This window comes from Mastigoproctus giganteus, chromosome 7 (genome assembly GCF_048544385.1).
Source record: "Mastigoproctus giganteus isolate SK-2022 chromosome 7, ASM4854438v1, whole genome shotgun sequence".
Classification (NCBI taxonomy): domain Eukaryota; kingdom Metazoa; phylum Arthropoda; class Arachnida; order Uropygi; family Thelyphonidae; genus Mastigoproctus; species Mastigoproctus giganteus.
Genome location: NC_143581.1, coordinates 39,404,977 through 39,428,302, shown reverse-complemented (window position 1 = coordinate 39,428,302; position 23,326 = coordinate 39,404,977). Strand labels below are relative to the sequence as shown.

Genomic DNA, 23,326 nt, shown 5'->3' with positions numbered 1-23,326 from the left:
GAAGAATCAGAAAGTCCAGGGGAAGATGAAGTTACTGTAGAGTTGTTAAAATTGGGAGGAAGAGACATAACACAAAAACTGGCAAGGCTCTTCACAAAGTGCATTAGAAAAGGTGTGATGCCTAAGCAGTGGAATAATGCAATCATAGTTTTGCTGAATAAGAAAGGAGATAAATCAGAAATTGGAAATTATAGACCAATTAGCTTGTTATCCCACATCTACAAGTTGTTCACAAGGGTCTTTACTAACAGATTAGAAAGAATACTTGATGAGAATCAACCGAAAGAGCAAGCTGGCTTTAGGACAGGATTCTCAACTATGGATCACCTTCACGTAATATCACAGCTAATGGAGAAAGCAAATGAATATAAAACACCATTATGCCTGGCATTTGTGGATTATGAAAAGGCATTTGACTCCATACAGCATAAGGCAGTATTTCGGGCACTGGAAAGACAAGGCATAGATACCCCACATATTATGATTTTGAAGAAAATATATGAGAATGCTACCTCCTTTATTAGACTAGATAAAGACAGTAGTAAATTTAAAATCGAGAAAGGAGTTCAACAAGGAGACACAATCTCCAAAGCTGTTTACTGCTGCCCTTGAGGAAGCTTTCAGAAGATTAGACTGGTTGCAGAAAGGAGTCAATGTGAACGGAGAGTACCTAAACCATTTACGATTTGCAGATGACATTGTGGTCATAAGCCACGATCCCAAAGAATTAGAGGAAAATCTTAATCAGTTATGCACAGTTAGTAAGGATTTTGGACTAAAGATGAATATGTCTAAAACAAAAGTAATGATGAACAAGTATGCCACGGAAAGGGAAATAATGATTGAAGGAGCAGTAATTGAAAAGGTGGAGTCATATACTTATCTGGGACAAGTTATTAGCTGTAATAATGATAAATGGCTAGAAGTCAAGAGAAGAATAAATTTTGGATGGATAGCATTCAGGAAATATAGTCACATACTGAAGAGCAATATCCCAGTTTGTCTGAAACGTAAAATAATGAACCAATGTATACTCCCCACCATGACTTATGGAAGTGAAACTTGGGCACTCACCAAAAGAATGGAAGAGAAGCTGAGAACTACACAGCGAAGAATGGAACGAATTATATTGGGAATCAGACTGTTAGATAAGAAGAGAAACACATGGATTAGGCAGCAAACTCAAGTAAAGGACATTCTTATCAAAACTAAAGAACTAAAATGGTCTTGGGCAGGACACATAGCTCGAAGACATGATGGTAGATGGAGTAAGAAAATAACAGAATGGTACCCAAGAGGAGCTAGAAGAAAACCTGAAAGACAAAGGCAGGGATGGATAGATGAAATTCATGAGTTTGTGGGTAGTAAATGGATGGCCAGTGCTCAAAACAGAAGGAACTGGAAAGTTGCTGGAGAGGCCTTCATCCTGCAGTGGATTGAAAATGGCTGATGATGATGATGATGATGATATATTCTCTACTTTCCCCCCAAGAATATAATTATCTTATTTATTTTTATATCCCTTTATCAACATCAGTGTGACTAACGGTATATTGTATTCCCCTTTTACTAACATCTCAATATTGATTCACTATCAAACACGTAAAGTTATATATATATAATTCCATTTTCACTCTCTCTTAGTACATATAAACTCAAAAATAGGGTATATAGCATTTTTTTTGGCCCACAGATCCCTCATCTGTGGTTTATAAACAAATTGATTTCTCCATTCAGAGCACTTACTTTCTTTATTAATGACAATAACATCTAATTCATAACTCCACATATGCTTTTATGTCGCAGACAGATAACTCACTCTCTCTTTCTATCTTTTTTCTTTTCTATAAGAATGCATACAGCCCTACCTACTAGTCCTATTTATTAGTTTAACATAATCAAAATTCCACAGGACTTACTTTTTATTTTCTTCCTTACTTTCTCTTCCCACTGCCTTGATAGGGTTCCTGCCTCCTGGACTCCTTCAAACAGCTATCTTCCTTATTAGTCACTGCACAACACTTGCTTGATCTTCATCCTCATAATGCCACAATCAAAAGGGTTAAACGCTATGTGTAGCTTCTGCTTCTTGCACATAGATGATTCCTGAAGCCTTCTCGTTGTTCCACGTTCCTTCATGCATTCCTTTACCATCCAAGACTTTCTACAGCCTCCCACTAAATACATTTCACTTCCCACACTCCTTTACCAAAACTACCGTACTTTTACATAACTTTTTATCTTCTTCCCCTTTCCATACCTTCTCCTCTCCGACCCTCAGAACTGAACCAGGGCTTTCTTCCAACCACACTCAAAAATCTCCTTACCTTTCTCTCCTCACATTTCTCTTTTTTGTTTTTCTCTCTCCCTCCTTTCCTTCGCTGATCACCATCAATTTCTCTTCTAAATGTCTATTCTAATTTGCTCTATTCTCTCTTCTTTGTCTTAGAACTGCTTCCATTGGCTACTTTACTTAATGGCTACTCTTTTAATTATTTTTTCTATGCTCTTTGCCAGACCTAGTCTCCCTTCAGTTTTCAACCGTGTCGCAGGATCAGTCACTTTGTACACACCGAAATTTAAGGTGTCTGCCATTACCTGAGTACAGTGTCCGTTCAATTTCAGGTAAACTGCCCTGTCTCCTGCAGTTACCTTCTATTGTTTATATTTTCTCCTGGACCTGTTTCCATTAGCAAAGCTGTATTGTGCCCCCACATCAAACGAACACCTACCGACTGTCTTTCGATATGCTCTCTCTTTGCCCAAACACCATTTTATAGAATTTATTCACAAACACAAAAAAATTACTTAAATTCCGACAGAAAAATAGATAAAAAAATTACTTGTAAGATAGGTATCTTACAGCATATTATGGGACTTTTAAGGAAAGTGAGCTACATTTATAGGATGTGCCTCTTGCCAAATAAGGGTGATGGATACATGATTGTGCACCTCTACATTTCTGCAGAGTAGTTAAAGAGTTCTTAAATGAAAATTATCAAGAAAGATGGATGGGTAGAAGTGGACCAAGGACACAGCCAGCTCAAAGCTATTAGATTTTTTTTTCTCTAGGGGTTGCATGCAGTGTAGGGAGTACCATGGTGGAAAGCCAAAGAAAAAGCAGCAGTCAGCAGAGACCATAAACAAATCCAATGTTGGCATCAGAAATGAAGGGATATGTATGAAGTCACAAGGTGGCCATTCTGAAAACTGGATTTAGTTATATGTAAACCTGTAAGGTTAACTGAAACTTTAATGTATTTATTTGCAAATATTTCAGATCATAACAATAAATGAATAAAAAATGAACCACTAGGTGGCAGTGATCACAGTGTGCTGAAGTGGGATTTACTCAAAGAGGTAACTACCATTAGGGGTAAAGGGAAGGGTTATTGCTTCCGTAAAGGCGACTACGATGGACTGAGACAGTATTTAAATTCTATACAGTGGGACCAACTGATGATGTTACCAACAGCAAATTCAAAATGGGAAGCATTCAAAGAACTTATCTTGGAAGCTACTAGGCTTTACATACCAACTAAGAAATATTGTTCAAGGTTTAGGCCAAAATGGATATCAGATGAACTAATGAGGCGTGTGGCAGAGAAGAAAAATGCATGGGATACTTACAAATTAACACATGACACAGAAGCCTATGATAGATACAAGTTGATATGCAACCAAGTTACAAAGGAGGTTAGGCAGGCGAAGGCAGATTACGAGAAATCCTTGGCAAGGGATGCAAAGAAAAACAGCAAAGAGTTCTTTACTTATGTAAACTCTAGAAGGAAGGGGATGAATCAGATTGGTCCACTTGATATTGATGGGTCAACTGTTGATGATCCTGCTCAGGTAGCTAACAAACTAAATGAATATTTTGCATCGACATTCACACATGAGGAGTTATTCAGCAAGGGGAATGCCAGAGATGTATTCAACTCTAGCAGTAAGCTACAGAATCTTGAAATAACTGGGAGTAAAGTGGAGGAGAAACTGTTGAAGATAAACACAAGAAAGGCACCCGGGGTGGATGGGATCTATCCAGTTATATTAAAGGAGGCAGCAAAGGAAGTAAGCAAACCCTTAGCCATAATTATGAGAGCTTCCTTGGACTCAGGGGAGGTACCCATAGACTGGAAATGTGCAAATGTGACCCCAATTCACAAAGGAGGATCAAAGGCTGACACAAGTAATTATAGACCTGTGAGCTTAACTTCTGTTCCAGGAAAATTAATGGAGGCACCGGTTAAAGAAGCACTGCAGGATCATTTAGACAAGACTTCAGTTATAGCTCAGACACAGCATGGCTTTGTTAAGGGGAAGTCTTGCCTGACCAACTTGATTGGATACTATGATGCAGTCACAAAAGAACTGGATGCAGGGAATAACTTTGATATTATATACTTGGATCTTAGAAAGGCTTTTGATACTGTTGCACATGGAAGACTGCTACACAAATTGGAGCAGTGTGACATTGGAGGCAAATTGCTGTTATGGATAAAGGGGTGGTTGAGGGGGAGAAGACAGAGAGTGGTAATCAATGGACACTGCTCATCGTGGACTAATGTTATTAGTTGAGTCCCTCAGGGCTCAGTGTTGGGTCCATTATTGTTTTCTGTATTTATAAATGATACTGATGATGGTATATCAAGCTTAATGTCCAAGTTTGCAGACGATACGAAGGTTGGCAGGGTTGTCAAGGACACTACTGACACTATGCTGCTGCAACAGGATCTGGAAAGGTTGAGCAGATGGGCTGAGAGGTGGCAAATGAAGTTTAACATTGACAAATGTAAAGTACTACACATGGGAAACAGCAACCCCAGAGCAACGTATCAACTCTGTGGTACTACACTGACAGTGGTAGAGAATGAAAGGGACTTGGGGGTGGTTGTGCAGACAGATATGAAGTTCTCTGAGCAGTGCAGACGGGCTGCAAGAGTAGCTCATGGAGTATTGTCAATGATATACAGGAATTTTTCCAGCAGGGATAAGGAGGTGATTATTCCATTGTATAAGGCAATGGTCAGGCCACACCTAGAGTACTGTATACAGGTCTGGAGGCCTCATTTCAAGTAGGACGTAGAGCTGCTGGAACGAGTACAGAGAAGAGCAACAAGATTAGTGAATGGAACAAAGGGGTGCTCTTACGAAGAAAGGCTTACGTTTTGCAAATTACAGTGTCTGGAGACTAGGCACCAGCGAGGTGATCTGATAGAGGTGTATAAAGCCTTGAATGGTTTAAGCATGCTCAATGCTGATGGGATTCTTCCTCTAGCTCAGAAAAATCACCTGAGAGGGCATAAATTCAAATTGAGGAAAGACAGATGTAGGATAGACGTGCGGAAATTTGCCTTTAGCCAGCGGGTGGTTGGTTGGTGGAACAGACTTCGATCCCTTGTGGTGGAGGTTGATAGCCTAAATAAGTTTAAGGCTCAGCTGGACAGGTATTTTGAACGAACAGAGGGGTGAAGTGGAAGTGGGGTTTTTTTTTTTTTTTTATGGCTGATGCTGCATAAGCTTGCTTTCTTGCATCAAATGCCTCTACTAATGCTAATGCTAGATGAAATGAAAATGGGAATTTAAAATGTATTCTATACTCATTGCTATATTGCACTGGTGCTTAACTCAACACTTCAAAAATTAAGAGTTCTCAAACATATGATACTTAAAAATTTCACACACACATGAAAAAATTACTTAAAATAAATCTGGCATAACTTCCTGGAAAAGAGTGGGAAAAAGAACTGAACCTCACGGAACACCAGCATTAGCGGAAAAGAAGACAGAGAGCCATCTATCATAACAGACAGTGAGTGGTCAGAGAAAAAACAGGATACTCAATTACAAAAGAAAAAAAAAAAAAATCTCACTTTTCACCTCCTACCAAAAAAGGCTAATCTAATCTTTTATGTACATGTTTTCTCAGCTTCTTCTTTGAATTGTGATAGTGTTTCTGACCACTATTCTCAATCAGCAGATGAAATTCAGGATTTTCTAAGCTCATATGAACTTCAGCCTGATAATATTTTAACTATTATTTCTAAGATCAAAGATTGTATTGACACAGGATCTGATGGACAACTAGTCATGCTGTTTAAAAAAATGCCCAAGTACATTAGTGCCTATGCTTACTAATTTGTTAAATTTAGTGTCCTACTGCATAGAAGCAGGAATAACAAGTAAAGTGTATGTATGGAATCGTGCTTCTTAATTCGATTACCCAAAAGAATAGCTCATTTGGATCTTACTATTTTATCTATTTATTTTCAAAGCAATAATTTGGTGAAATATGCAATTTCTAAATTCCAAAAGAACTTTCTTGCTCATGCAAAGAAAAAAAAAAAGAAAAAATAATAATAAACATCATTTGTAAGGAAGATTATTTATAGCCATAGATATACTTACCGATAAAGGTCCATGGGATATTTTTGTTCCCTTAGATTTTTTATTATAGTCATCTAATCTTAGGGATGCTAAGCAGAGGAAAGAAAAGTTTAAATACAGTAAGCTCTAAAGAAATAGTTAAATATGAAAGCATTCACACTGAATTAATAAAATTTTATTCTTACTAAGTCAATAAATGATTTTTAAAATTTTTCCATATGAGTATCCTCACAACACTGTCTTTTTAATATTGAATAATCTATAACTTACTAAGCAGAGACAGGAACAAATTTGTAATAATTTAGTTCCACTTTGCTTCAGAGCACAAACAAATTCAAAATTAATTACTTTTAATGAAAATGGAAGAGGGAAAGGAATAAACAATGGTTTTTTTTTTTTTTTTTTAAAGAAAACCCTAAAGACGAGATATTGGAACCTATAGTACTTAGTACAGTGCATGCATTGCAGGTTGAAAAGATGAAAGAAGATATTTGTTGACATTAGACTTGAATTTCTGTAGATTGCAATTTTCAGGGAATATGTATGAAGGAAGGTTGTTCCAGAAAATGTAAGTTGAATGAATAAATGAAGCAGAAGAAAAGTTGGTTCTGTGAGTTTGAAGTTGGAAAGTAAATGGATGCTGACCAGCTAAACCATGTGTTCACACTGCTTTGAAAGAGAAAATAGGAATTATAGAAACCCATTCAGAAGAGCATTGTCCATGGAAATATCTACAGAAAAGGCATGCAGCAGAAACAGAACATCCGTAAAACAGAAAGCAGAGAGACTTTGTTAGAGAGGAGTCATTAATTAACCCAACTGCCTTCTTTTGAATGGAATCTAAGCCTGAGAGGTTTTGGGGGCACCACCCCAGGTGTGGGAACAATATTCCATGATAGGGTGGATTTGAGATTTGTACAGAGTGAACAGCTGTTTGGAAGAAAAGTAATACCAGGAGCAAAAGAGAAAACCCAGTTTTTTGGATGCAGAGGAAGCAATATTTGTAATGTGCTTGCTTATGCCAAGAGAGAGATTAGAAGTCAGGGTAACCCCCAACAGAGATACACGATCTTGCTTAGAAATTGGAGTGTCATCGAAGTTAAGCAACAATGATTTAACTTTTTAAGGGAGATATGGGAGATGGTCCAAGATTTCAAAGCAGCACTCATGCAGAGCAGCCATGTTATTCTGATGGAACAAGCCTCCTTTGCTGAGTTTTCCTCAGCATTTTTCTTTGATGTTTTCGTGCAAATACCTCACAAGGTCGGCATAAAATGCCCCTGTAAATGCCTGGCCTCACATCTCATTCATGGTTATAAACCTTGGAAATTTGATGGATCTACTTGAAAATGATGCAAATATTCGCTTGACTTGACAACTCTTGTGCATTTTTTTTTTTTTTTTTTTTTTTTGATCTGCTGTCTACAACTTTGGGATCCATTGAGCTGACACCTTTTTCATAGCAAGAACTGTTATTATGTGGTATGCACGTTCAACGTTCAGATGAGATGCAAGGGGCATCCTTCCCCAGTGTTGTAACCATATCCTCATTAATTGCTTTTGGTGTTAGTCCATCTTTACCTCAAAAATTGGATGACAGCACAGTGACTGATTTTGTCCATCTTTCCTCATTCACACAACTTTGTTCATTTCAGGACCTGTAATTAAAGAAAGACATTATTGAAACTGCATGAAACTTGACAGGTTACTATTTGAAGCGTTATACATTAAGTACACAAAATTTTAACACCGTACCACTCTCCTTTCATACTTAGGCCATGAACTTTGCAAATTCCTTTCATATCATCCATATTTATATACTCATACATATATATGCATATAAATTATCAGGTGATGCAGAAGCCTAAGGTAGATATAAATTAGTCTGAAATCAAGTCACAAAGGAGGTTAGGCAAGCTAAGACTGATTATGAGAAGTTTCTGGTGAAGAATGCCAAGAAAATACTTGGGATTTTTTTTTTTTTTTTTTTTTTTGGCTGGTGCTGCATAAGCTTCAGGCTTCCTTGCACCATATAGCTAATAATAATAATAATAATAATAATAATAAAAAGCAGCAGACTTCCATGTTTATATTAACAGGAGAAGGAAGGGGTTGAATCACATGGTCACTTGATGTCAGTGGGTTAACTGTTGATGACCATACTCCTGTTGCTGACAAATTGAATAGATATTTTGCATCTACATTTACACAAGAGGAATTCTTTATAGGAGGGGGGGGGTCAGAAGTTTATCAAATTGCAATGGGGAGCTAAATGACCGTAAAAACAGAAAGAAATGTGGAAGAGAAATTGTCGAAGTTGGACATAAAATAGGCACCTGGAGTGGATGGAATTTATCTAATCATATTAAGAGAGGCAACAAAGGAGGTGAGCAAACCCTTAGCCATAATTAGGAGAGCATCCTTGGATTCACGAGAAATCCCTATGGGCTGCAGTTGTGTAAATGTATCCCCAATCCATCAAGGGGGATCAAAAGGTGACAAGTAATTACCATCCTGTCAGATTAACATCTGTTCCAGGGAAAATAATGGAATCACTGGTTAAAGAACTAATGCAGGACCACCTGCACAGGAATACAATTATACTGCAGTCACAATATGGATTTGTTAAGGGGTGGCCTTGTCTAACAAATGATAGGTTACTATGATATAGTGACCAAGGAACTGGATGCAAAAAAAAAAATAATTTTTATATAAACTTGGATTTCAGGAAGGCTTTTGATACTGTTGCACACAAAAGCCTGAGGTACAAACTGGAGCAATGTGGTATTAAGGGCAAGTTACTGCTATGGACAAAGGGATGGTTATGTGGAAGATGACAAAGTGGTTATCAATAAACACTGCTCTTCGTGGCCTAATGTTATCATTGGAGTTCCCCATGGTTCAGTGCTGGGCATATTGTTTTCAATATTTATTAGGTTACGATGATGCTAAAACAAAGAAGTCCAACTTAGGTTACCTAAATACTTGGCCCTTTGAACTAATGAGTATAGTTTTCATCCCTAATACTTTTATGCTAAATTCTCCAATTTATCTAGTTGGTATTATAATTAACTAAAAATTAACTAATTAATTATAAAATTAATGATATTGATAAAGGTATATTAGGCTTAATATCTAAATTTACAGGTGGCAAAGTGGTACAGTCACCAGGGTGAGCTACTGCAACATGATCTAGGAAAATTGGATTGCTGAGCGAAGAAATGGAAGTGAAATACCTCGTCTCAACTGCATATGTTATTATGGGTCATTCCGTAGCTTTATATATTTCAACTGAGCATCCTTGACACACACACACACACACACACACACACACACACACACACACACACACACACACACACACACACACGTATGAAACTTTTAGTTTCATACCTATTAAGAAATATTGTTCAAGGTTTAGGCCTAAATGGTTATCTAATGAACTAATGAGACTCGTAATAGAAAAGAAAAATGCATGGGATGCATATAAATTATCAAGCGACTCAGAAGCCTATGGCAGATATAAGCTAGTCTGTAATTAGGTGACAAAGGAGGTTAGGCAGGCGAAGGAAGATTAGGAGAAATCCTTGGCAAAAGATGCTAAGAAAAACAGCAAGGATTTCTTTATTTATATAAACTCTAAAAGGATGGGGATGAATCTGATTGGTCCACTTGACATCGATGGTTCGACTGTTGATGATCCTGCTCAGACAGCAAACAAACTGAATGAGTATTTTGCATCTACATTCACACATGAGGAATTATTAAGGTTTGAAAATGGCAGAAGGTTATCAAATTGTAGCAGGACACTTAATGATTTTGGAATAAATGAAAGCAAAGTGGAGGAGAAATTGTTGAAGTGAAACATAAGAAAAGCACCTGGGGTGGATGGGATCTATCCAGTTATATTAAAGGAGGCAGCAAAGCAACTAAGCAAACCCTTAGCCATAATTATGACAGCGTCCTTGGACTCAGGGGGGGTTCCCACGGACTGGAGATGGGCAAATGTATCCCCAATTCACAAATAGGGATCGAAGGGTGACACGAGTAATTACAGACCCCTTAGTTTAACTTCTGTTCCGGGTAAAATAATGGAGTCATTGGTTAAAGATGCATTGCAGGATCATCTAGACAAGACTGCAGCAATAATTCAGACACAGCATGGGTTTATTAAGGGAAAGTCTTGTCTGACAAATTTGATAGGATATTATGATGTGGCTACAAAGGAACTGGATGCAAAAAATAATTTTGATATCATATATTTGGATTTCAGGAAAGCTTTTGACACTGTTGTGCATGGAAGACTATTGTACAAATTGGAGCAGAATGGTATTAAGGGTAAGTTGCTACAATGGATAAAAGGATGGTTAAGTGGGAGAAGACAGAGGGTGGTAATCAATGGGTGCTGCTCTTCTTGGACTAATGTTATTACTGGAGTCCCACAGGGTTCAGTATTAGGTCCACTGTTGTTTTGTATATTTATCAATGATATTGATGAAGGTATATCAGGCTTAATGTCGAAGTTTGCAGATGATACAAAGGTTGGCAGGGTTGTTAATGACAGTAATGGCAGTGTGCTACTGCAACAGGATCTAGATAATTTGGGCAGATGGGCTAAGAAGTGGCAACTGAAGTTTAACCTTGACAAATGCAAAGTACTGCATATGGGTAGAAGTAACCCCAGAGAAACGTTCCAACTATGTGGTACTACACTTAAGGTGGTAGAAAATGAAAAAGACCTGGGAGTAATTGTGCAGTCAGATACGAAGTTTTCTGAGCAATGCAGACAGGCTGCCAGGGCAGGTCATGGGGTTTTGTCAATGATATATAGGAATTTTGCTAGCAGGGAAAAGGAGGTGATTATCCCTCTGTATAAGGCAATGGTCAGGGCATGCCTTGAGTACTGCGTACAGGTCTGGAGGCCTCATTTTAGGAAGGATGTAGATTTACTTGAGCGTGTACAGAGAAGGGCAACAAGATTGGTGAGGGGAATGAAGGGATCCTCTTACCAAGAGAGGCTTAAGTTCTGCAAATTGCAGTGGCTGGAGACTAGGCACCTGCGCGGTGATCTGATTGAGGTATATAAGGCCTTGAATGGGTTGAGCACGCTGAATTCTGATGGGATCCTTCCACTTGTTCAGATTACGAACCTAAGGGAGCATAAATTCAAATTAAGAAAAGACAGATGTAGAATAGATGTGTGGAAATTTGCCTTTAGCCAGCAGGTGGTTAATAGCTGGAACAAACTTCCATCTGTCGTTGTGGAAGTTGATAGGTTGAATAAATTTAAGGAGGAACTGGACAGGCATTTGGAAGGAATGGTGTGATTTTTTTTTTTTTGGCTGATGCTGCATAAGCTCATACATTTGCTTTCTTGCATCACATGCCACTACCACACACACACACACACACACACACACACACACACACACACACACACACACACACACACACACACACACACACACACACACACACACACACAGTTTCAATTCAGATACATCCAAGATTTATAATTCAAATTAAAGAGGTCAGATGTGTAATTATTTTGAGCTATCGCAAGTTTTCAAACTGGTAGCCATTCTGGTGCAGACACTAATGACAAAATAGTTCTACAGAGTTGCAAACATCATGAAACAGTTCATTTGCGATATGGGAACATTCTCTTTCAATGGCTGCTTTCATTTAATCAATTGTTGCTGGTTTTGCACGATAAACATTATCTTTTAGGTATCCCCATAAGAAAAAGTCCAGTGGCATGAGGTCTGGTGAATGAGGGGGATATTCAATGCTACCTCTTTGCCCAATCCATTTGTTCAGTAAATTTTCATCAAGAAAGGCCCTTACACCATGATGGTAGTGGGGAGGGGCTCCATCCTGCTGGAAATAAAAGTCCTCCTCATCTGCAAACATCTCGCGAATGCATGTCATGATGGAATCCTGCAGCAGGTTCAAATAAACAGCACCAGTTACAGTGTTGTCAAAAAAGAATGGTCCAATTAGGCCAATGCTGACAATCCACTGCACACTGTAACCCCTGATAAGTTCACATGGCTTGTCTCTGTAACATACGGGTTCTTAGTTGCCCAGTAGCTGCAATTGTGGCGATTAATTGAGCCGTTTAACTTAAATGTAGCCTCATCACTTCAAAGAATCTTGTTTGGAAACTGTGGGCCCTCTACACATTTTGACAGGTACGACTCACAGAATTTCACAGGATGAATTTCCTTTCTTCAAAGTTTAGTCTTGTTTCAGCCATAATTTTTAATTGGTTACAGCTAAGTAAGAAAAAATATTATTTATTTGTGGGCTGTAAAAGTGTGTATACATTTTTTTGAGATGCTCTGCACATGCACGCATGCACATATACATGCATGAGTAAAATCTCGTTAATACAAACTGTTTATACAAAGTACTCATTTATATGAAGCACGTACCATTCCCCTGCAAAAGGATAGGCTTTTCTATGTAAATAGATTTGTTTATTACAAAATTCAGTTAATATGTATTACAAAGTTCATTTTCACCCTGTGAGAAATAAATATTTTTATTTTCTATGTTTAATACAAACTTGGCACAGTTGTCTGATTATTGCTACTATTATTGCCTCTGGCCACCAGGTTCCCTGCTTCCCGAAGGATGGCACTGGCTTGCAAATTTACCTTTGTGTAAACAAAACCAGTTTACGGTAGCTACAACATAAGTGCACTCTGAAAAATATCATTGCGAAGGATGAGCTGTTAAATTAACAAAATAATAAAAACAGTTTTTCTAAGTTGTTTACATACACTCCCTTGCTCTCTCCATGGGATTAAGGTCAGCTGCAATTGCTATGCCAGTTCAAAGAGTCTTTTGCTACAGTACAATATAATCTATTTTTTGTGCCATTTTATCTGAGCTGGTGTCTTTTTAGAAACTCATGTCTTAAAATAAATTTAAAGTTTGTTTATATTAAATCTCATCTAGCAGTATTATGGTGACAAAACGTAAACGGATGGAATTCAGCATGGAAATTAAACTGAAAATTTTACAAGAGGCTGACAGAATGGAACAAAGCAAAACAGACACCGCAAAGGAATACAATATCCCTTTACCCACTTTATCTACAATACTGAAAAAAACTTGAAGTGCGTGACACTGGAGCAAAATAAAAAACAGGAAATGAATTTGTGGTGCCAAACACGAGGAGCTTGAAACAAAACTTTGAGTGATACCAACAAATGCGTGCATCTAATTTGCCAATATCAGGTCCAATTTTGCAAAGGGAAAATTATCTAGTTCAGCAACATGGAATTAGCAACTTCAAATGCAGCAGTGGGTGACTCCATAGATTTAAAAGATAAGAATAACTTGGTTTTTCAAAATGTTTGCAGCGAGTCTGGATTAGTCAACAAAGAAAAGGCTAGACTGGTTGTGTTCTGTACAGTCCATTCTTGAAAAATATGAGGAAAAGGATATTTTTAATCTTGATAAGACAGGTTTATTTTATAATCTGCTGTTTGAGGAGAGCCTTGTTATGGAAGAAAATTAAGTAAACAAAGACTCACTGTTGTGTTATGCTGCAATTCAGATGGCAGTACAAAACTATGTCCACTTCTGATTGGCAAGTTTTCCAAGCCAAGATGTTTTTAAGAAGTTAACCAACTTCCCTGTAAGTACGAGGCCAATAGAAGTGCTTGGCTTACAGTCAAAATTTTTCAGGTTATCAAAAGTAGACAGAAGAATGGCTTCAGAATAAAGGAACATTTTGATGATTTGAGATTGTTGAACAGCACATTCTGCTGAGACATTTAAGTTGACAAATATAAGGCTGTTGTTTTTACCTCCCAATGTCACTGGATCAAGGCATTATTTATAACCTCAAGGGAGCATATACAGCTTGCCAGATAAGGTACTTTATCCACAATATAGGAGGGAACAAATTGCAGCCAAATTTGAATGTCTTGGATGCTATCTGTAATCTTGTTATTGCTCGCATCAAGTGTAATAATCAACTGCTTCAGAAAGAGTGGATTTGGAGAGATTACTATGGAAAAACATGGTCCAGCAGACGAATATAATAGCAATATTGAAGAATGGGAAAATCTGAAGGAGCATATGGATTTTGTGGGCAAATTTTAAGTTTGTGAAGGTGGCTGATGAAGTTGCTACCACAGCAACACCAACATAGGGAGAGCCCTAAGCAAAACAATGATGTTTATGTTACGAGTGACAGCGAAAGTGAAGAAGCACACACTGCCATCTAAAAAAATTCCCAAAATGTATTGAGCATAATAGAGAATGTAGTGGCCTGCAGTAACGTTGATAAAGAAACAACTGTTGCATTTGATAATGTCAAGACATTATCAAAATGTATAGGACAAAGTGAAGTAGCTCAAAAATGGTTTTATTTTTATTCAAAGTAATTGCCACCTGACTGATTACACCATTTTTTGAAAGTTTTTGAAAAGAGAGTCAGTGAAGGCATACAAAAGGATGATGTTCAGTTCAGCGGTCACATTTTTCTTTGCCATTAACATCCTGAAATCTTTCTTTTGAGGGCAGTTTCACCTAGGGAAAGAGGAAGAAGTACACCGGTGTTAGATCAGCAGAGTAGGGTGGACAGTTGATCTGTACAGTACAATGCCATGTTTCATCAAAAATGTCTTCACAACAAATGCAGAATGGGTAGGACATTGTCATACAACAAGAACCAGCTGATTTTCTCTTGAAATTGTGGCCTCACCCAGGAAATGTGCTTCAATACTCTTTGAAGCACCTCTATGTAGAATGCAGCATTGACTCTCTTTCCCCCTCAGGTACAAATTCCTTGTGAATCACACCCTGTTTGTTGAAAAACATGATCAGCATTTTCTTGATACTGGACTTCTGTAAACAAAATTTTCTGGGCCTAACACTCATCTCCAGTGACAATACATTTTAGGAATTAGGTCTTGACAAGTCTGGATGAAGTCTTCGCATGATGACACTTTGTTTCTTCTGGTCATTTGTGAGGCTGTGCAGCACAAATTTTGCACAGATCTTCCATTTCCCTAATTCCTCATGCAGAATTTGACAAATTGTCTCCTTATTCATATCAAATTCATCAGCCATCACTCTGAGGGTCAAACAATGATCTCTTCCCACAGTTTCCTGAATTTCTGCAACCTTGTCCTATTTTGAGAGGTTGACAGATGCCTAGTTCTTGGGTCATTGCACACTTCCTCATGTTTGCTTTGAACTGCTTATACCATTAAAAATAATGGTATGACTTAACATTTCATCATCATAAATAGTCTTTAACATTTCATATGTTTCTGTTGCAGATTTTCCCAGTTTAAAGCAAAATTTGATATTCATTTGTTGCTCCCTTGTGAAATTGTGACATGGAACATTAACACTACTAATTAAAGTGGTTGTTATTTGCAACCTGTAAATGTACTGGACAATTTCTGTAACATCATCTGTCGGAGGAAATATGAACTACAACGTATTACTTCAAACTCGTCAAACATGACTGCAATAGCATCATTCTGGGAACTTTATTGCCCCACCTCATAAATCCATAGAAGTGCTTACTTTTTATATCCATTTAACAAATATGTCTTTTATTACATAACTTTCAATAAACAGCAGCAACTATAAAAAAAGCATCATCCATTTAAGGTTTATTATTTCATTAGTAACTTTATGTATGAATGAAATTATCTCATCTGAAGGAATCATTTCATCATCCTGTGATAACAAGCAGATTTTTAAGATGTTTAAGCCTCCACAATCATTTCATAGACCTAAGTCACGTGGGAGGAACAATGCTGGTATAACAGCAAGTGAAAGAACTGTCTAGTAAAGACTTGTCATAAGTAGTCTGAAAGCATATTGCATAAAGCCATTGATGAAAAATAATCTGGGCTAAAGATTATACTATTTGACTAAGCAGTGGGCCAGCAATGTATTGTTTATATGCTTCATGCGCAATTTTGCTTGTTTTCTAGAATAACTCCTATTTGTATGATTTTTCTTATAAAATATATTGCAAGAAATCTATATTAAAGAATTTTTTTTTATTATATATGAAATATTTTTAATAAACTTGGACACTTCGGGATTGAATATTTTATGAATGAGACATTCTAGAAATATGTAATATTGCAAGGTTACTGGGAGTACATGCACAAGGAAACCAAGGATGGCCAATGGCCAACATTACATTAAACCTTACCAACAGTTGAGTTGTTCAGTAATGTGCCTTTCAATCTGTGCAGATACAATCAATATGTGCTAAATATGGTTTCCAATGCATTGTATATATGATGGATGACATATACGATAGCAATAAAAAATTTCTAAATCAGTATTGGCCACCTTTATCCTAACAATATCCTCTTACATTGTTTTGTGGACAGTGTATCCTCTCACTGTTATAGTGCCACTTCTGTGATGTCCCTTTCAATGAATAGTTGAAAAATTTGGCAAAAACTGGAACTAAATCTCACTTTATTTAATGGACAAAGCCCAACAGTCGCAGTTCATTTTGTTTGCACTGGCTGTGATTGCACAGCCAGTGCAAACAAAATTTAGTGCACTGTACCAAGACACTCATCTCCAGAGTTTCTTTACAATCACTTTGCACATAGTATAATTAACTCTTAGTTATTTGTTTAGGGATTAACTGACATATAGAATCCACTTTAAAAACCAAACTCTTCTCTATACTTCATGGGTTTTAGGAGAAGAACAACAGAGCCATGTCTTACAATCACAAAATGAGAGAAATAAGCTTCAGTGTCAAGTAATGTTTTAACTCAAAATACTTTACAATTTCATCTGCTGAATACATTTAATTTTTAAATATATTCAGCAGTTTTAAAACCTATATAAACTGCAAGTTTGTTCAGTTTTATATATGTGTGTATAACACATTACCTTGTTCTTTTCTTTTCTCACGAGGCGTTTGAAACCAAGAGCGCTTTACTTGTTCAGGATTGTCTTTAGAATCTCCCACAAACTTTTCAATTTCTTGAACTTTATGTTCTACTTGATTAAGTTCCTTTTCCTCTTTTTCTTCAAGAAGAACTTTTTTAATATCCTCTTCTAGGTTATCAATACGATTCTTATACTTGGAAATTATTTCTGAAAACATAAGGAATCTAATAACATCAAAATGATATAAACAAATTTCACAATTAAACTGTGAATTAATTTTTTTCACTTTTAAAAAAATTTAATTCAATGTAAGGATTAAAAATGAACACTCATTCACACAGAGTGTAGAGTATAAAGATTTTTAAAGTATTTTTAGTTGAATATTTCAGTTACAGTTCATCAGAATTAGAAATATTGAAATTGGGTTGGCTTTTTGTTGTTCTGAATTAGCTCCAAGATATCTCAGACCACCAGGTATTAACTGCTGCCATGCCTATAAGTCATATGTGGCATGCTGATGCCTCACAGTACAAGGTCAATATGCTTGTGTGGGGATGGGGAATGAAAAAATCTCAGGAAAATAAATGCATGTCAGCCAGTGCCTAGCTATCTCAGCTTTGCACAGAAATGCCTCAACTCATCTCTCATGTTATTGAGAAAGGTCCAAATCTCATCCTGTTATTGATGAGATTCGGAACCAAACCTTTCCAAATGGGTGGCAAGTAACATGGTCACTGGCTTGCCACAAAGATGAAATTTTATAAGTAGATTATGGAGAAGAAATAGTTACAGAAATAATTGCTAAGACACCTAACATTATCCAATCTGGAAATTGCTGGGACCACTACCACTATCCACTTTGGAAATTACTATGACAACTACTATTACCATTTTGGATAGTGCCTACTGTTAACAGAATAACAAGGTCTACTTCTTCATGTGCATAATTTTCATGGTTTCTGCAACAACTGGGAGTTGAATAGTCAAGGAATCATCAATGTCTTTTTTTTTTAGGAGCATTAGCAACTAAGGCCATATTGCTCCGGGATATGCGGTGGTCATTCCCTGACCTTTCCTCATCCTCCGTATTTGGTGGTGACGGGTTCGAACCCCGGTCTAATCAAGAAGTGTGTGCTATACACTGCTGCTCCTTCCCACCTGGCTATGGAGGCGCCTCAGCAATGTCTTCTGGACAAACGAAGCTCACATATTTCACTCTTACCAATGGTGTTAACAACATACAACCTGCACTATTTTGGTGGAGAAAAATATATATGACTATTAGAAAACTGCTACTTGAAACTAAAGTAAACTGGTGGTGGTTTTGTCTGAATTTATCCTTTAATCCTTCTATTTTGAGATGAGAACAGCATCAGATAGTACTGAATACTGTTTTTTTTTTTTTTTTGGCGGCCAAATGGTACTGAATACTGTTTTTTTTCTAAATGTTCCCGACAAACAGATGCTGACACTGCAGGAGAGTGGCACACTACTTATCATCCTGTTTTATGATATGGTGAAGAGATTCTTCCCAATAGAATCTCCCATCTCCAGTTACCTCACGTTATATCAATGGATTTCTGATTTTGGAAGTACTTGAAGTTATGCATGCATTCTGGCAACCTCTGTGCAATTCTAAAGCTTGATGGCTACTCTGAGGATGTGAGTAACAATAGCAGATGAAATGCAGACCAATTCTGCTGCCATGTTTATCACCCAATGAATGCAATGCATCATGGATAATGACGTGACACAATGAACACACCTTGTCATTCTACACGAATGAGACCTGTAATATGAACTTGAACAGCTCAGTCACTTGTTAATCTGAGAAAATGCTAGACAATGGCAGCATCCAAGAAGTCAAATACAACTGAAATTTTCACAGTTGGATAAAGTATCCTTAAATAAAGCAAAATGACTATGTAATATGACTTTATATTCATAAATAGATGAGAAAATCAAAACAGGGAGGGAGAAAGAGAGTTTCTTGCTCCTTGGAATTCATTTATCATCAGCCTCTATGGCCTAGGAGTTAAGGTGAAACCTTCTGGTTCAAAGGTTGTGAGTTGGGGCTAACATTTGTTCTGGGGAATTTTTTAGTTCAGTTTTTTTTTTTTTTTTTTCTGCTTTTATTTTTATAATTTTTTTTTGTTTCATTTCATATTTCTTTTATGTTCAGCTTGTTTGTTTATAACATATCTAAACTAATTTGATGTCAGAATTTTGCAATATAGTTATGCAGCTACTTTCACTTGTGCAATGCCTGATGCCTCTGGTCACATGCATGTTTCACACTTTATTATTTATAAACTTGCATAGGAATGAATTGATAATAATGCTGATAGGTGAATTGCAAGTAGTGATAAGGAGAAAGGCAAACCTCTCTCTCTCTCAATTTTCTCATCTATTTCTGAATATGAAGCTTGGCCATTTTACTTCATTTAAGGAATATTTTATCCTTGCAAAGTTTAAAATAAATTGGAGATAGCATGATCAATCAATGCACACCCCTCTTGTAAAATATTATCTCGGTAGTGGCAAAGGTTCTTTATAATTACTCTTATATCTTTCCACATGCATAAAATTGAGTGATCGAGTGATGGAGATTCGATGACTTCCACTTGTGGTGCCTTCTTGTTATAGGGTTTTAGGCACATCAGTGATTTAAACCATATTGTGCCATTATGCATTAGTCTATACAAGTGTATGCTCATGAGCTGATTTCTTTTATCCTGCCAGTGGTTGTACAGCAGCATCTTACTATGAAATACACATTTACAGGTGATGGATAGTACATATGAAACTCAGCAGTGTAAATGTGAGGATGACAGAAAGGTGGGGGTTGTTTGTACCATTTGCATGCTAATATGTAGCATGAATTAATATCGTGTAATTTTTTGCAGGTTACAGCTAGTATTTATACATATAAAATAAATTTACCTGATGGCACTATGCGATGCTTCACTGAAGAATTTGCATGTTTCACAATTTCTTTAAGAATTTTACGTTCTTTTTCTCCAACCATAGACAAAGACCTAATATTTAGAGAAACAAAATGTTATGGAAATACACACTTGTTATTTATGAAAGGATCCAAGTTATTTCCAATATACATATATACAGGGTGTCTCAAAAATACACGGCATAACTTCAGGAATGAGTTCGTCATATGTAGACAAAAATATTTTATATCAACATAGTTCCAGAAATGCTTGGTTTCCGAGTTCTGAAGGTCTGTCTATGACACTTAACTGTTCACATCACCTTATAGTAATTGTTCAAAATGTCCTCCTTCTGCCTGAATACAGGCCTCACATCGACGTCTCATGGACTCGCGAAGACGATGCCAAATTCCTGGCATGTTTCATATTGTCTCACTCATAACCTGAAACAATTCAATTGCGGAGAGTTTCCACATCAGCTACCGGAGTCGAATACACCAATGACTTTAAATGGCCCCACAAGAAGAAATCTAGTGGGTTTAAATCAGTGAGCATGGAGGCCAGGCAGTTGGTCCACCTCTACCTATATACCGACCAGGAAACCTTCGATTCAGATAATTGCAAGCTAGGTGGCTGAAATGTGCGGGAGTGCCATCGTTCATGAAGTGTGCTTGTTGACAAATGATCAGTGGCGTGTCGTCTAAGAAATCAGGCATGTTGTTTTCCAGAAAGTTTCTGTACACCTGCCCTGTGAGTTTGTTTGGAAGTACATGGGGCCCAAATAACTTATCACCAAAAATACCCACCCAGATGTTGAGGCTGAACTGCTGTTGGTGATGTGATGGAAGAATTGCATGTGGGTTTTCTTCAGCCCATACATGCTGATTGTGAAAGTTTTGGATTCTGTCTCGTGTGAACTGTGCTTCATCTGTGAATATCACTAAGGCAGGAAAGTGAGGAGTTGTACCACACTGCTGCAAGAACCACTGGCAGAACATTACTCATGCATGGTAATCTGCTGGTTGGTTGGTTATTTGGTTTTTAGGAGCATTAGCAACTAAGGCCATATTGCTCCGGAAATATGCAGTGGTCATTCCCTGACCTTTTCGCATCCTCAGTATTTGGTGGTGACGGGCTCGAACCCTGGTCTAATCAAGAAGCGTGTGCTATGCACTGCTGCTCCTTCCCACCTGGCTACGGAGGGCGCCCAGGGTAATCTGCTGGTGACAAGGCCTGTACCCGTTGCAGATGGTAAGGATACAGTTGGTGTTCTCGCAACACTCTCCAAATAGTCGAACGTTGAACAGCCAGTTGCATTGCTATTCTGCATGTGCTGATTCCAGGAATGGCATGCACAACATCCAAAATCTACTCCTCTACTTCAGGAGTCGTAGATCTTGGTTGTCCTCTGTCAGCAGCACAAGGTGTAATGGTCCCATGTTCACAAAGGTGGCGATGGATACCTTCAAACATTTTCCTGTCTGGACATCTTCGTTCTGGGAACCTTTCATGTTAAAAATGACGAGCCTCCAGAGCATTGCCGTCCGCCAAACCGTACATAAAGTGCATATCCGCTTGCTCCTGATTTCAGTACACGGTCAGAATGGAAAACCACCAGGTTCTGTCAGTACCTTGTGATGAAGGAAATCACCTGCAGAAGATAAGACATTCCGGTTAATAACTCTGGAACCAAGCATTTCCGGAACTATGTTGATATAAAATATTTATATTGTCTACATATGAGGAACTCATTCCTGAAGTTATGCAGTGTATTTTTGAGATACCCTGTATATACAGCCAGGCCTCGTATAATGCGAGTTCAATTAACGTGTTTTTCAGATACTACTATTTGAAAAAATTATACCACTTTTCACTTTACACGATGCAAATTTCCAGTTAACGCAATTTTTTTTTTTAATGCGATAGTTGAAAAAGATTTGAATCGTGCATCAGACGGGCAATAAACAAAGTTTGCTTGCTGCCCACTTCGGTGTGTTCCATCAACCATCGGAAAAAGACGCGTTACTTGTTTGTCTCTCACTAATAAAGTTAATGCAGACTTGCATTTAAAAATTAAAATTTTTAAATGAACTAGATGAAAATGTTACCACGAAGGAGATAACGGTAAAAGAACTATATGAAATCTTTCATATTGCAGAGAACCTCAAACAAAAGGTTTGAGGTTCTCTGTGATATTTATTTCGCCAGGGCCCAGAGAAGATTGCTGTTGGCTATCGGAAATTGATTGATGAAAAGAGAAAGTCAACACTGTTCAAATATTTCCGCAACTGTCATTTCTTCATTGTGTATTTTACGTCAGAGGTTCAAAAACTTTCTCGGTTCATGGTGCCCTTAGTGTCTCAGTAATTTTTTCACAGTGCACTCAGACCAAAAGAAATAACCAACAGTTCCGTTTAGTAGTTAGGTCCAAACAACTAAGAAATGTTGAAACTGTGAACTACCTTGAGCTAGTAGTTCATGCAGTGTCCGACAGATGTCGAGTATCGCTGTGTTTCCCTCGAAAATTTAAAATACTCCGTGGTGCACAGTTTGGGAACCGCTGTTTTATGCAATAAACATTTAATTCCATAATTATTTTCATTATCTTTTACATTGTATACAGTTAAAAAGTTATTTAAAAGGTATTTTTAAAATTCTTTATGGGCATTCCAGAAGGTCAAGGACCAATTATAATTTTTCCTATTGATTATTATATTCGATTAACACGTTTCCGTTGTGTGCGATGTGCTCGCGGGACGAATTAATCGCGTTAATTGAGGCCAGCCTGTATAATTAACCATTTTACAATGTAAATGGAAAAATTATATATAATTGCATATTTTTAAAAATATTTGAAAGCTTATGTTTCAAAAAGACATGGCATTTCCCTTCCTCCTAATCATATTAAAAATGATTGGAACCAATATCCTTTTGAATACTGGCGACATATTGCATGCAATTTTAAGAATTTACTATATTGAGCAAAACAAGTCTAATATAATAAAACAAATACTTAGCCCAAAGCCTAAAATGGTTATGTGGTATTAGATGGGAGAGTATTTTTTAGATGTGCTCAAATGTCCAAAATT

General features: G+C 37.3%; 1 protein-coding gene across 1 annotated transcript in view; it reads right to left on the bottom strand.

The window, feature by feature from the left end:
- The window catches only part of Rs1 (Dead-box helicase Rs1), a 161,444-nt gene that overhangs the window by 25,441 nt on the left and 112,677 nt on the right, over positions 1–23,326 (bottom strand). The window contains exons 13-15 of the mRNA XM_090376846.1: positions 20,236–20,330; positions 17,293–17,499; positions 6,409–6,476 (exon numbers count right to left, since the gene is read on the bottom strand). Coding sequence (XP_090232972.1) covers positions 6,409–6,476; positions 17,293–17,499; positions 20,236–20,330 — 370 coding nt within the window. The remainder of the gene's footprint in view (positions 1–6,408; positions 6,477–17,292; positions 17,500–20,235; positions 20,331–23,326) is intronic.